The 15,842-nt window shown below is 25.0% G+C and overlaps 1 protein-coding gene across 1 annotated transcript in view; it reads left to right on the top strand.

Moving 5' to 3' along the window:
* The window catches only part of LOC100213268 (Golgi-specific brefeldin A-resistance guanine nucleotide exchange factor 1), a 76,710-nt gene that overhangs the window by 30,125 nt on the left and 30,743 nt on the right, over positions 1–15,842 (top strand). Inside the window, exons 8-15 of the mRNA XM_065796411.1 lie at positions 7,776–7,923; positions 11,756–12,150; positions 12,322–12,412; positions 12,504–12,588; positions 14,544–14,679; positions 14,782–14,880; positions 15,045–15,137; positions 15,737–15,838. Of these exons, the coding sequence (XP_065652483.1) occupies positions 7,776–7,923; positions 11,756–12,150; positions 12,322–12,412; positions 12,504–12,588; positions 14,544–14,679; positions 14,782–14,880; positions 15,045–15,137; positions 15,737–15,838 (1,149 nt within the window). The remainder of the gene's footprint in view (positions 1–7,775; positions 7,924–11,755; positions 12,151–12,321; positions 12,413–12,503; positions 12,589–14,543; positions 14,680–14,781; positions 14,881–15,044; positions 15,138–15,736; positions 15,839–15,842) is intronic.

Genomic DNA, 15,842 nt, shown 5'->3' with positions numbered 1-15,842 from the left:
CTAATAATAAACATACTGCTTACACAGAAAAATTATTTAAAAAAACATTGTAAACCCATTTTTGCAAACTTCAATATTATTTCTTTAAAAAAATTATTATTAATCGTTTTTAAAAAATTCTTTACTTCATAATATTTTGACTTCTATACCACATAAATACATTATCTAATAAATCTAAAATAAAAAAAAGGAACGAATAAGTAAATAAATAGGAAAAACATTACATACAAAAAATGAAAATCTGTGTACCTTATAGAGAAAAGCTGTTGTGATTTACCAGAGTAGTAGTTGTTAAATATTATTATTTCATGTTAGCTTTTAGAAAATAATTTATGAAGGTACATAATGATTCCAAAATATTCATGTAATAAACAGCGTGAAAGACAAAAAATTAATTGAGATAAAATAAATTGTATATATGGCAAAATAATTTGTCTTGACTTTTAGTGAATAAATAAAAGCAGTGATTTTTAATAAGAAAATTACCTATTTATCATTTTTAACAATAGGCACCAACGTGAAAGTAAGCCAAATGTCTATCAACTGAAAAGATAACAAAAAGACAACATCACAACAACAACACACAACAATAGCACACACCATAAGTTAATATAATGTGCATATAACATAACTTAAGTAACATAACATTCATATATAACAGAACATAAGTAATGACATTACGCAAAATGTTCTTAAAATGCATTATTATGTATTTTCAGAATAATTAATATTAAAGGCTTGAAAACACCTAGCCCTAAAGCAGTAACAGTTTGACACTAAACACTGTCGTGTAACCCTCTGCTATAAGTACATCACTTGGCTAGCAAGGTTGACAAATCTTACTCTACAGGTTTACCAAGCTCTTTGAAAACATGGAAACAACATAATATAAACACATGTACCAACTATAAACACAATATATATTTAACCTTATATACATATTTAAACACATTTATAGAACAATTATTTAACACATATTAACAGATATACAAACAATAAAAAAACACTTTACATTATTATAAAAACACATTGATAAAACAACTATAAAGCACATATTACCACATAGACATACTTATCAAAAAAGCATATATGCAAACAATAAACATGTGCAAACAAAAATTTTAGAAATGACACAAGAAAATTTAAAAAGATTCAAAGTAAACAAAATATATATATACAAACATTACTCTTTACCTTCATTTTTTTTTTTTTTTCATAAGAACTGTAATCCTCATAACAAAATTTAACCTTAACATACAATAGCATATGACATGTCATGTCACTGTTGACACAAAATTTTAATTTATTTTTCTAAATTTTCTAAAAAAGTACAAAAATAGTTAACAGCATCACAGAAATTTCAAAATAACTAATTTTATGGAATTAGCATTAGTATAACTTTTTGTTGCATAAAAAATAATTAGGCCTCATCCATACCCTTATTTTCCTTCTAAAAAATAAAATATAAGCTCAATAAAAACAAAACTGCAAAAAAAAAATAAAGTTAAATTAAAACAAACAAAATGTCAACGGTTTAAAAAATTAAAAAGAGTGATCCTTTCTACTTTATATCTAATAAAAATGTTATATATAAATTGCTAAACTATTTTCTATACTTAATTATAATATGATCTTAACGATAATTATTTATCTTAATATGATTCTTTATGTAATATTTCTAAAGTAATAAAATTCCAAAAAGTAAAAAGTTTTAACTCATTTAGGAGATCTTTCCACAATGACCGCGTACATTTTGAGAACGTGCTCTTTCAAATACAGAAAAGCTTAGTAACTAATTAAAGCTGCTTTGAAAATGAAAGCGAAATTGCGTTAAACGTTAACTTTAGCAATTATATTAAGATAGTCATTAACTGATCTGATCAGTTTTGCTTCTAGAAACTGTTGCAAAATATATTAAAAGGTTCAAAGAAGCTTGTATCAAGTTGTTGAAACTTATGCAAAGTATAGAAATAATAAACTGGAAATAAAATAACTGTTATAGAAATAATAAAATGGAAAAATTTTTCCACATATGTCTAAGATATGGAAGATATGTTTTTTTTGTCAATTAGCGATTGAATTCAGAAATAAATGGAAAGTTTAATTCATTTGGTTCTGGAAATTTAAAAAAATGTTTTGTAAATTGCAAAAAAAACTTTTTTTTTTGCAATTTTTATATGTTTATATATGTGTATACAACCCTTGGAATTAGGAAAAATGAGGTCGGCAATAAGTTGTTAACCTCATTTTTCCTAATTCCAAGGGTTGTATACACATAAAAAAAATTTGACACAAAGGGGTTACCACAAAACATAGAAATGAGGTCACCGAATTTTTGCTGACCTCGAATGCTTTTAGGTTGCAGTTAGGTCGGCATTGCCGAATGCCAATCTTAATTCTGAGGGCTGTGTGTTTGGTATATATATATATATATATATATATATATATATATATATATATATATATATATATATATATATATATATATATATATATATATATATATATATATATATATATATATATATCACTTTTAGCCTGACTTTAATGTTCTGTGTAGTAGCTTAGCTAGACTAGGACCAAATGGGCCTTTGCTCCTAGCACAGATATATAACAGAGTGCCAAAAAGAAAGACCAAAAAATTTTCAGCATTTACTAAGAACCAGAGGCTAAAGAAGCCTCTGGTTCTTAGTAAACAATGAGAAAAAAAAAAGAAGCAAGAAATAAGATTTTTTTCGCTTTCTCAAGTTTTTCTCAAATATTTTAATATTAAATATTGCTTTAAAAAATAAGTTAGGCAGAGTCACATACTCATGTTCAAACATATAATTACAGTAGAATTAATCTTATTTAAGTGTCTTTTGAAAAAAATGTTTCATAAGTCTTTTTATGAGTGTAGTTACTTGTCTAAGTCATCTTGACCATGATGAACCCATCTCCTTTCTCAAATCCACAAACAGCAGCAGATGACACTGTAACCTCTTTTACTGATTTTCACAAGACTGTGTGCTTCAAAGGGCAAGTCTAAGAACTTGTCAAAATCTTGTGTAGGTATTTGACAAGTAAACACAGGTTCTGATCTTTGTCCCTGTTGATCAACACTAGTATAGATGTTGATCTGATTGTTGACCTGACTCAATTATCTTTAAATTCAGAAACTTTCTGTATCTCCTTAATGGTTTTAAAGGGAAACCTCCTTGTCTGAGCTTGAAAGTTTATTATCTGAGCTTGCTATAAAAGTAAGAGTCAAAGATTCAGAATGAGCAAAACAAGCTCCATTTTGAATGCAAGGAAAGGTAATTTCTTTTATATCATTCTTTTGCTGTCTCAGCGGTCATAACAGTGTTACTACGTGTACCAAGCCTCAACAATCCTGTGTTTTACTTGAATTATATACCACATGTGAAAATACACTTGAGCTACCCGGATGGCTGCTATATTACACATTTTACTACTTCACAGATGTAAAATGTGTAATGTAGTGGCCACTGGGTTCAGATGTAACACTGTTATGATCTTCTTTTATATATATATGTATATATATATATATATATATATATATATATATATATATATATATATATATATATATATATATATATATATATATATATATATATATCAGGGTTTATCTTTTTCCGGAATTCTGGATATTTTTCTTGATTTTTCCCGATATCCAAAATGTTTTCCATACATGCAAGTTTAGGTATATATTTTTGTAATATATTTCTTTTTTAAACTTTTTCACTCATCACTCATACAAAAATTTTTAAAAGTTTGAAAAAAATTTGAAACAACTCAGCTAAAAGCAAAATTTAGAGGAAAATCAGGGATAATATATTCAAATTTTTTCCGCATATTTTACCCAAACAATTTTTCAGGATTTTTAAAATTTGACTAGAATAATCTATAATATATAAATAAATATGATATTTTTTGAGATTCAAAATTGCAGACCTTATTTCTATGTTTTATGGTAAAACCTTTGTGTCTAATTTTTTTTTGCCTATCTCTAACAGTTTAAGTGGGTAAAAAATTGCCTACCTTAAACTGTTATATATTATATACTATTTTCTCTTAAACTGTTATACCTTAAAAAATATATATATATTTTTTTTTGTTACTTCACCTCCCCAAGGCCAATAAGGCCACTTCAGATGAGGAGGCTACTTGTGGTTATAACCCTCTCTCAACTCTATAATTCCGAAACACAAACCTTGATGAACAAGGCCAAGGTTATTAAACCCTGCCCCAGCCCCGGTCAAATATCAGCCCCGGTTTCTTACTATAGACTATAGTAATATATATATATATATATATATATATATATATATATATATATATATATATATATATGAAGACCTCAGTGGAAAAACAGTCGTTGTCACATTTAAAAAGTTTTGAGAAAGTATTTGTTGATCATTAATAAATGTCTTTATTTAAAGCAAAGAAAAAAAAAATTTTGTATAAAAAATTACAAAATGTTTTGTTTTTGAATAAATTTTAAATAAAATAATTATAATATAAATATTTTTAAATTGCTTAGTTTCATTTGCTTTAAATAATACATCAATAAATACTTTCTCAATACTTTTTAAATGTGACAACGCCGGTTTTTCCACTGAGGTCTTCATATATATATATATATATATATATATATATATATATATATATATATATATATATATATATATATATATATATATATATATATATATATATATATATATATATATATATATTTATATACAACCCGTAGATGTTGTCCGAAAGTTTTTTCCATATTTTGTTGACAAAAAGTAAAAATTAAAATGCAAGACCGGAATTTTTTTATTTTATTAATTGATAGACTGCCTGCCACAACCAAACCCTCAGTCGATGTAGCAACACTCCCTTGCGGGTCAGGCTAAAAGATAGTAGATGTAGCAGCACTCCCTTGCGGGTCAGGCTATTTTTTAGTTGATGTAGCAGCGCTCCCTTGCGAGTCAGGCTATTTGTCAGTCGATGTAGCAGCACTCCCTTGCAAGTCAGGCTATAAGATAGTCGATGTAGCAACACTCCGCGCATAATTTACAGTAAAAAAAAAAAAAAAAAACATTTTATTAAAAAAATTAAAAATAAAAACATTTTATTAAAAAAAATAAAAATAAAAACATTGTTTATATTGTTAAAAACATTCAGAATGTTTTTAAAAACATTCTGGTCAATTAAATTTGCGTTTTTGTGGTTTTTTTAAAAAACGATTTATTTGTAATTAAATAAATGGTTTTTACTTTTGTCCAACACAAAAATGTTGGACGAAAGTCAAAAGTAATTAAAAGTGACGTATGTGTTGGCGTAAGAATCACTTTTTTCCTTCCGCTCTTCACAAAGACAACAAACTATAGATCTATATATATATATATATATATATATATATATATATATATATATATATATATATATATATATATATATATATATATATGTGTATATATATATATATATATATATATATATATATATATATATATATATATATATATATATATATATATATATATATATATACACACACACATTAGACCATTTCAAAATTGTATATAAAATAAATAATTTTTGAATTTTATTTGGGCTACCCTTTGATTTGATGTGGTTTGTGGTCAGGAAAATTAGTTCAAAATTGCAAACTTAAATAATGTGTTTTAGGGACAGCTCAATTAAATTTACTTTTTAATAGGTCGCTATTATTTTGAAAAAAGAAGTTTTTTCAAAAGTATGTCATGTTGGGTCTTAAAAGTAGCGAAATTATATAAAAATTTCAAAAAAATATTAATTTTATACTACAATTATTATTTTAGATTCATTTGCACAAAAGCTATGGTTTTTTAACTAGAAATAAAAAAACTACATTTTAACAAGTTTTTAATAAAAATAAAATTTTTTTTTTTTTATAAAACAATTATTATTTTTGAAATTTATATATTATTTTGCTTCTTTTGAGTACCAGGTTGACCTACTTTTAAGGAACTTTTTTTTTTTTTAATTTTAGGACCCCATTGAAAAGTAAACTTAATTGAGTTGTTAGTAAATATTGGAATAATGCTTTGAAACTTTAATGATTTATTTTTTTTCATCAATTAACAACATTTAAACATCTAGCCACTTAATTATTAAAAAATATTTTTTTTGAACTGGTCTAATATACATATACAGGGATGAACCCAGACCTGTTTTAGTACCGCTGGAGCGGTATGGGCACCCAAAAAAATGCGCTTAAAAATTATTTTAATTTTTTAATTTTTCTTTTGCTTTTTTATTCAAGATTTAAAAACATTTCAGTTTTAAACGCAGTAGTATATAAATGATTTTCAGTTTATTTTAGCTACCTCATTTTTTTTTCAGGACAATAAAATGAGTTAAAAAGAACTTGCTTTTTTACTTAATTACGTGACGCAACTGTCCTTCGGTTATAAACTGAACATTAGTTTTAAAAAGATGAATATTGTTATGAAACTTTAAAAACTTGTGGCAAATTTTTATAAGAATGGAATGCATAAAAAGTTTGCTTTTTTGAAAGATAGAGCGACTTTAAAAAATCCATTCAGAGTAAAGTTAGCTTTTATTTTTTGACAATTAAGAGTAAATTAATTAAGAGTAAACTGCTTTTGATAATAAATTAAGAGTAAACTGCTTTTGATAATAAATGAACAAAAAGTAAAAATTTCCTTAATAACTATTGCGCAAATTTAATTTTCGAATGAATGAGCTTTTGATCTATAGCTTGCGATTTTAGTTTATGTGAGGAAAACAAAAAAACAAAATGCAAACATTTTCAGAAAGTTTTGTTTCTTTACCATATTCAATTTTGATTTTTAAAATAATTAAAATAACGATTACAATAACTTAATAAAAGTTTTATTAAGATCTGTTTAAAATAACCCAAAGTAAATGTAACTTATTAAATGTAATTTTTTAAATTATACTTTATGATTAAAAAATTATAATACCTGATTAAAAATGATTAAAAAATTATAATATATGTTTTAAAATAAATATAATATGTTTTTAATGCAATTTAATATATGTAAATATATTATGTAAAGTAAATATTGATTAAAAATTGTTTAAAGTATTTACACATTTAATTACTAATTATTTAAAACATTGATAACTGCTAAATTAAACTTACTAAAATATAGTGAATAAATAGTTTTAAAATAGTTTGAATAATTTTCAATAATAATTTACTATTAGCGTGGTATTTGCAACCATAGTGCTTATTAAAGTCTCAAGTAAAATAGTTTTCTTATTGTAATTAAAGTAACATTGTCCACTGGTAAATTCATGTATTCAAAAAAATGCCTTTAAATCAACTCCTTATCTTAAGATAAAACTAAACAAGATAAACACAAATGATTAAAATGATGATGAGGAGTAGGAGGGGGGAGGAAACTTAAAACATCACACATCCCCCCCCCCCCTCCCCCATAACATTGCCGAAAAAAAAGCAGTATCCTTAAATAAAATCTAGGTTCTTCACTAATATATATATATATATATATATATATATATATATATATATATATATATATATATATATATATATATATTTTATTGCAGTTAAAAATGAAGGAGTTTACTAATATTAGGTTTCTATTAATTGATGTAGTTTTTTCTATATAGCTTTAATGATAGTTAAACAAAATAAATATAAACTATAAGTATAATAAATGTATATAACAAGTAAAAATAAAAACCATTTTAGCAGTCTTATTTTTCTAGCTGTGATTTAGATGTTTAAGAGAACAGTTCCAACATCTGGTTCAAGGAAAAATAGAGCAAAACCAAAGATGCGTCAATCAAAATCTATGACAACAGTTAATACAACAAGTCCTTCAAATAAAAATGGTTCTGAAGATGAAAAAGAACTTTCAAAAATAGGTATTTATTTTATTTAATTTTTTTAGTTTATTTTAGCGTAATATTTAACAAATGATAAGTATTTTTTAAAGATATAATAAATAGTATTTCTGAATACTATATATAATATATACATATAAAATAAATATATATTCATGCCTTGGCAGGAGTAAATAAGTGTGACAGCAAAGAAAAGCTCTCCTAAACAAAACATGGTAAGCCATGCCAGCTGCTCCTTTAAAAAACTTTTTACAAGAGCTTTTGGTTTTGGCATGAGCCAGAGTTGTTAGCAAGGCAAAAAGTAGCAAGGTCAAGGCCAAAAGTTACAAGGTCAAGGCCAAGATTAAGAGTTTCAAGACCAAGGCCAAAATTTTTGGCCTTAAAAGCAGACCAAGGCCAAGGACTAACAACTCTGGCGTGAGCTATCTGTTTATTCATAAAAATTTGCTCTTTATACTCGTACTACTTTTATATAAGCATATATCATATATAAAGCATATTAAATGAAGTATTTAAAGCATATTAAATGAAAAAATTATTAAATCAAATAAAGCTTTTTTTAAATCACTTTCATAGTTGTTTTAATACTTATTTTTTGATAAGTTTTGATACTTAATGAACTAAATACAACATACACTTTGTACATAAATGATGTATATTGTTCATAAAATTAATCATCAAGAACTAAGTAAAATAAGCAAAAGTATGATGAGTATTAAAATTAGTTTTTTGTTTATTTTAGCAAATTTAAAAGTTGTAAAACTTATCAGTTATAAATATAAATTATTACACAATGATCTAGTGCGTAATAATTTCGTATTATCTATATGAGTTTGAGCAAAATATATAATAAAAGCAGTTATAACCATCAAAATCATTTAAAAAAATACTTTTTCAAATGTATTTTTAAAATTTTTTAGTATTATAAACTAAATTACATCTTAAAAAACAAATATAATGCCTTTTTCTTATAAACAACTTTGCAAACTTGACCATATTGTCATTAATGTTATAATGATATTACACAGTATTTAACACTGAGGATTTTTGGAAAAAAATCTCTCTGCATTGAATTTCTGTGTTTGAAAAGAAATAAAAATTTTTTATTTAAACTCTATTTTTGTATTATAATTGTGTAATATTTATATTCACAAATATAATACTTAAGTTCTGCTTTACTTAAAACAAAACAACTGTTGTAGTATAAAATAACTTATATTATAAAGTCAACAAGTTGTTAGTCGTTTGAATAGTTAAAAGATAGTTTCAAGCACTACAAAAAAAATCAGTGACTGTTATGCAAAAAAACAAACATTTTGTAAACAAAAAAAGTCAATCTGAAACTCAAACTATGTTTTTTTTGGAGAAATTGGTGTTGCCCACACTTGTAAAAAGTTTTTAAGAATTAAAACAATTTTCACCACATTTTTTCAATTAAAAAAAAAACTCATAATAAATAAATAAAAATTTGTAAGGAGGTTATTTATCTAAAACACAAAAGTTCATAGTCTTATGTTTAAAAACTTTAAAAGCAAATAAACTAATTTATATTAGTTAAGGTAATCAATAGGATGCATAAATTACAGAGAAATAGTTTTATTTAAAGAAAGAAAAAAAAACTATTTCGAAATGCAACTAAAATAATTTGCTGAAAAACTAAAAACTGAAAGGGGCTATTAATGGTAATAATGAGTTGGCTAGTTACCGACTTTTTTCAAATATGTCTGCTTCCTGGTTGTAGCAATATTTCATGCGTTGTGGTCAAAGTTGTCTAGTTATTTTTCTATTTGCTTGAAAAGCAGTTGTTAAAAAAAAAAAAAAATTTAAAACTTGATCATCAACTTTTGGGTTTAGTTTTGACTTATAATTATCCTCTGAGTTTATTGTTTTTTAATTAAGAATTTAAATTTGAAAATAAAAAGGCTAAAGTACCTTCATCTCTGATATACAGGATTTCCTCAAAAACTCAGACTAATAGTATTTGTAAAAAGTTGGATAAAAAAAATCAACAACAGTGTTAATAAATAAAAGCAAGTGTGAATTAAAATAATTAAAAAAAAAAATAAAACGATGAAAATATAAAATATACCTACTAATATTAATTATATAATAAAAGTAATATATAATATACTTATGTTAACAATATATAATGATAGAATTTACAACATGCAACAATAACAGTATTGATAATATTAATAATGGTTGCAATAATAATAATAATAATCATTATTATTATTATTATTATTATTATTATTATTAATATTATTATTATTATTATTATTATTATTATTATTATTATTATTATTATTATTATTATAACGGTAACTATAGTAACAAGAATTAGAAACTTGTTTTTATAAATGCAATAGTTTACACACAAAGTTAGAAAGTTACAAACAGTTAAAAAGACAGTTAAAAGTAACAAGTAACAATGACATAAAACAATTATATTAATTAAAAACAAAAGATTAAATTATATAAAAGAAGATCTATTAATATTATTAACAGAGATATTAATAAAAAGATAAATAGTAATAACAATAGTAGCAATAATTATAATAATAGTAACAATAATTATAATAATAATGATTTTAATAATACAATAATATTATGATTATGACAATAATATGAAACGTCAACAAAAGATTTAAACAAAATCATAACAAAAATACAGCGCACAAAAACAACAACAAAATGCATAAAGAGTTTGTAATGAATGAACAATGTTGAAATGAAAGAAGAAGAAAAAAAAAATACAATAAACGAAAATAAACGTCTGAATATCACAAGTTAAAATAAAATAACTAAATTGTTGACTAACTATTACATGCAGTAGGTGTGTTGTGGTAGAGCGCTTGCTTTGTAAGCGAGAGGTTCTGGGTTCGATCCCCACCATGTCCCTGGTAGTACTGTATTCAACTTGTTTCTCCGTGCAGCGGCCTTGTTCGTCAAGGTTCGTGTTTCAGAGTTATAGAGTTGAGAGAGGGTTATAAAAACATAATTAAGTAACCTCCTTGCCTTTAGTGTTAATCACAATTAAGTAGTCACAATTAATTAACCTCCTTGCCTGTAGTGGCCTTCTTGGTCTTGGGGAGGTTAATTAACAAAAAAAAACAAAAAACATTACAACACATTAAAGCAGAAAAATAAATAGAAATAAGAAATAATTAGAAAATACAATTATTAAAAAATATTTTTCCTTTCTTTTTCAATTATGTTTTCTGTTTTCATACAGTTCAGTAGTTTTTTGTTGTATTTCTTTGCTTTTTTTCTTATTTAATTTTGTTTGTTTTTTTTCCTTTAAAATTTTTCACTATCTTTGTTTAATTCTTTTTTATTTTTTTATTTTTGCATGAGATAATTTTTAGATTTATTTTATCTTTTTTTTCTTCCTACAAAACTACTGAGCTGTTAAAAAAAAAGCACCCACCATTTGCGATGCCATTGCATTGCCTATACTTAATATAGCTTATCATACTTAATTTAATACTTTATGAAGTTACAGAACTATTAAGTTCACTGCAAAAATATTTATAATATTAATATGTTATGTGTTTGTTATAAGTTATCAATTATTAATGAAGTTAACTTTTCAAATGCTTTTTTTAAACTTGTTTTTTATTTTAAATATCTTAAATCATTAAATAATAAATTAATTCTAATAAATAATAAATTATTTAATTCTCTTTTTGTTAATTTCTATTCTATTGGTTATTTTGTTATTTATTCTTTTATTGATTCCTCTTGATTTAATCAAGCATTATTTTTGCTTAATCATCATTCTTTTATTTGTTTTTCAAAAGTTTACTTGTTTTTTGATATTGTAGAATTGATTAATTTCAATTGTTTTTAGAAACAAAACATTCTCATTCTGATACAGAAGTTGTTTCTGACAGCAGTGAATGTAAAACTATGGTCGAACTAGAACCTTCAGCTGCAGACGAAATGACTTTTTTAAAAAAACTTCATTCACAAAACTCTAGAGAAATTGATACAACAGCAGTTGTTGAAAATACATTAAGTGATTCAACAGAAGTTATGAAAAGTATTGAAGATATAAACCAAGCATGTGATCTTCAACTAGAATCTACATTATCGATGGAAATTCCAGATGGTCAAGTAAAGAGCAAGTCATGTGATTCTAATAAAAATCTTCAAAACTTTGAAGACCATGGCGTAATATCATTACAATATCCAGACGAGTCAGATCCAATGGTTGCTGATGATGAGGTCGCTAGCCCTGTTCAGGTAATTACAAACTTATTGTGTAAACAAATAAATGTTTATTTAATTTTTTAAGTCTTGTTTTGTTGTTTGTTGAAACACTCAAAATTTTTTGTTGATTCTCTTTTTTAATGTTAGAATGAAATATTTGTTTTAACATAAGCAATATCTAAAATAGATAAGTCTGTTCTTAAGATTACTTCAACAATATTGAAAACTGAAGAAACTAATAACCAAGATTATGTGAATACCCAGGGTGTTCGTTTCACATCACATGATAAAGAAGGTTAATAAATTTTGAATTCATTAAAAAAAAAAACGATATTTGAAATACTAAATTATTTAACAGTTAAAAATTTAGTTTATGTTTTATTAAGGAATGGGTCCTCTTTTGCCTTATGGACTTCCTTGTGTGCGCGAGCTGTTACGATTTTTAACCTCACTTATAAATCCTAATGATCGGTATAGTTTTTAATTTTTTTTATCAGTAACTAGCATAAACCAAATATATAAGTTATAAATAAATTGAAGTTATATTGTTATAGGGCATTTTAAAATATTTATTTATATAAAGTATAACTAATATTATTGAATAATATTTAAAAAAGTTAAGTTATACAATATATATAAATATATAAATAATATTCATAAATATTGTATTACTTATAGTATAATATATAATATTTGTGTATTTAATGTTTAATAGTTTACCTGTTAGATTATTTTCTGCACAATATTGTATTTAAATGTAGTTTTTTTTTCCATACGATATTATTGTATTTAAATGTTATTATTTTCTACTATGTTTATGTAATGATATGTAAAATAAGTATTGGATATTAGTATTAAACTATTAATGTTATAAACTGTTGTTTACATTTTTTAATACTTTTACAAGATAACTTTAATGATTTAATTTATATTGATTGATATAAGTCATGACATAAGGCTAGATCTTCTTATGTAATATATACTTTTAGAATTTAATTTTCACTTATTGACCTCAGTTTTGATTTCATCAATGGTACCAATCAATGGTCAACTAATCAAAGTTGCATAACATTTTATAAATTACATGGTTATATTAAAAAAAAATTATAATAATATAATGTATCATTATAACACTATGTAATAAATTTTCACTTTTGTTCTGTTCCTGAGTTGAAAGTGTGTTTTTCCTAAGGAGTCAGCAGCATTTCAATAACTCCAAGATCTTTTTCCAAAGCTATCCGAGACTAAGGTCAGGGCTGGTATATTTGTTGGACCACAAATCAAGTAGATCGTAGAATGTGAGGATTTTGCACGCTGTTGAACAGGACAGAGAGAGCAGCTTGGAGCAGTTTCATTGCAGTTGTTCAGATAATCATCAAGCTGAAAACTATGTGGAGTTGGTGCAGACTCTCAAAAAGAATTACGCCAAAATGGGATGTAGAATGTCTCTGAAAGTCCTTATCTTTGAATTGTATCTCAACAAATTTAAAGAGAACATGGGCATTTACTCCGAGGAGCAAGGCGAGCACTTTTATCAAGATATGTTGGACTTTGAATGTTGTTACCAAGGACAGTATAATGAAAACATGATAGGGGACTATATTTGGCGGCTACTTCGAGAAAGTGATTCACAGTACAATCGTAAATCTAGAAAATCTAATCATTTCTGAACCTTGGTGAGTGGTTTCTGACTGTGTTTGTCTATTCTTTGTGCAATTTCTGTTTTTACCTGATCATAATGAGGAATATGAAATAAAATCGTTCCAGTTTCACAAAACAAGGTTTTCTTTATGCTGTTGCTGTGTAAGCAAAGTTTGTGCTTAAATGAAATCATTTTTTTGCATACTTTAGACATAAGCAATTATAAGAAATATAACACTTATAAGCCATGAACAAAAATTGGATTACATAGTGTAATCATAATTAGTATTAGTAAAGGGTAGTTATGGGTAATATAGTAATGGTAATAGTACAAGTAGTATAAGTTAATTAGTAAAACTTTAATAAATGCCAAAAATAAAATGTATTTAAAGTTTAATTATTAGATTAGAAATCTGTTTGATTAAATAAAAATAAACTATTATTTTTAATTTTTAATCAAGAAATAAATATACTATGAATATAAAATAAAACAATTTTTCGTTTTTAGATTTTGAAGATAATAATTAATATCGTACATAAACAACTGTACAATAAGCAATTATACAATAAATACAACAAATAAAAAAATTGTTTTACACAGCCTTATCAGTTTCAAGATTTTTTTAAAAAAATTTTTCATTTTATAATTTTCTTTGAATTTTTTTTTTTTTGGTTAAAATATATTTAAAGTTCACATTCTAAGTAATTAAATTTGTAATAATTTTTGTATTGCTGAACTTATTTTCAATTATTTACCAAATAAATTTTAACATTCATATGTTCAGACACAATACCAACACAATGATACATATTGGTTTGTCATTAATCATAGTGGCATTAGAATCTGGAGCTAGCCATATTGGACACTTTGCTTCACTTTTGCATATTGTAAAAGATGACCTATGTAAAAATCTATTTTCGGTAAAACTTTAAAAAAAATTTTGAATACATTTTAAATAAATATTTATGTTTTATTATTATTTTGTGAAGTTTTGTGATAGCTTAGCAATGTTTTGTTTGAAGCTTCTTCAGTGTGATATTCACATTCTATTTTCATTATCAATGCGTGTTTGTTTCCTTTTGTTTGAAGCACTTCGTCAAAATTTAAAGTTTCAAAATGAGGTATAGTGATTTTCTAATACAACTATATGCTTTATGTTTGTATGAAGAAAAAATGGTAGTAGCAAAAGTTTATTTGAAATGATTTTTAAATATGACTTAAAAGTAGAACAGGCATAACTAACAATCTTTAAAAGTTTTTAAAAGCTCAATTTTTTTTATTTTAGCGCTTTTTCTTGAAACTCATGGAAATTTTATCAATTGAGAATCTTAATGTTCCTTATGAGAAGAGAGAAATGGCACTAGAATATGTTAATCAGGTAAAAAATCTACTTAAAGTTTATTTTTATACTGGAGGGAGGAGGGGGGGAGGAGGGCAAAAGTTGTAATAGAATGTAATTATTGTAGGAGAGACAGGGGCTGGGTAAAACAAGGGGCGAGTATGCAATTTTTGTAATAGAAATTAGAAGTTAAATTTCTTATGTGTTATTGCATAGAGAAACTTTTTTTTTTTAAATTTTTGTTTTATGTGCCCCTAGAAGACCTAAGGGACTTATCGCGGATGAGCATTTAACTAAGAAGCTTACGCCTCCTTTCTTACCAATGACACAAAATATGTATAGAGTTCGCTTCGAACCCTGATCTCTTGCTTCTAAAGCAAGAGCTCTAACCACTGTGCCACGGCCGCTTAGGATCTCCAGGTTTAAAATTAGTAGAACTTTTTTTTTCTTGTATAAATTTAAAAAGTTCCTAAATATTACTGGAGCACCAGGGTCTTGCTAAATGTAGGGAATCTTTGGCTATAAACCTTGGAGTCTAGGGATTCCTCATATCAGTAGTAATAAATGTTTTAACTTTTTCATTGTTGTTTTATATTTATAAATATTTTTATTTATTTTATATTTTGAAATACTTTTAGCTGTTTCATATTGATGGATTAGTACAAGAACTTTATGTCAACTTTGATTGTGATCTGCACTGTGCAAACATACTAGAAGATCTTTGTAAAACTCTTTCAAAGGTAA

The sequence above is a fragment of the Hydra vulgaris genome, chromosome 04 (genome assembly GCF_038396675.1).
Source record: "Hydra vulgaris chromosome 04, alternate assembly HydraT2T_AEP".
NCBI lineage: Eukaryota > Metazoa > Cnidaria > Hydrozoa > Anthoathecata > Hydridae > Hydra > Hydra vulgaris.
The sequence above is the reverse complement of the archived record's forward strand: the minus strand, read 5'-3'. Positions and strand labels throughout refer to the sequence as shown.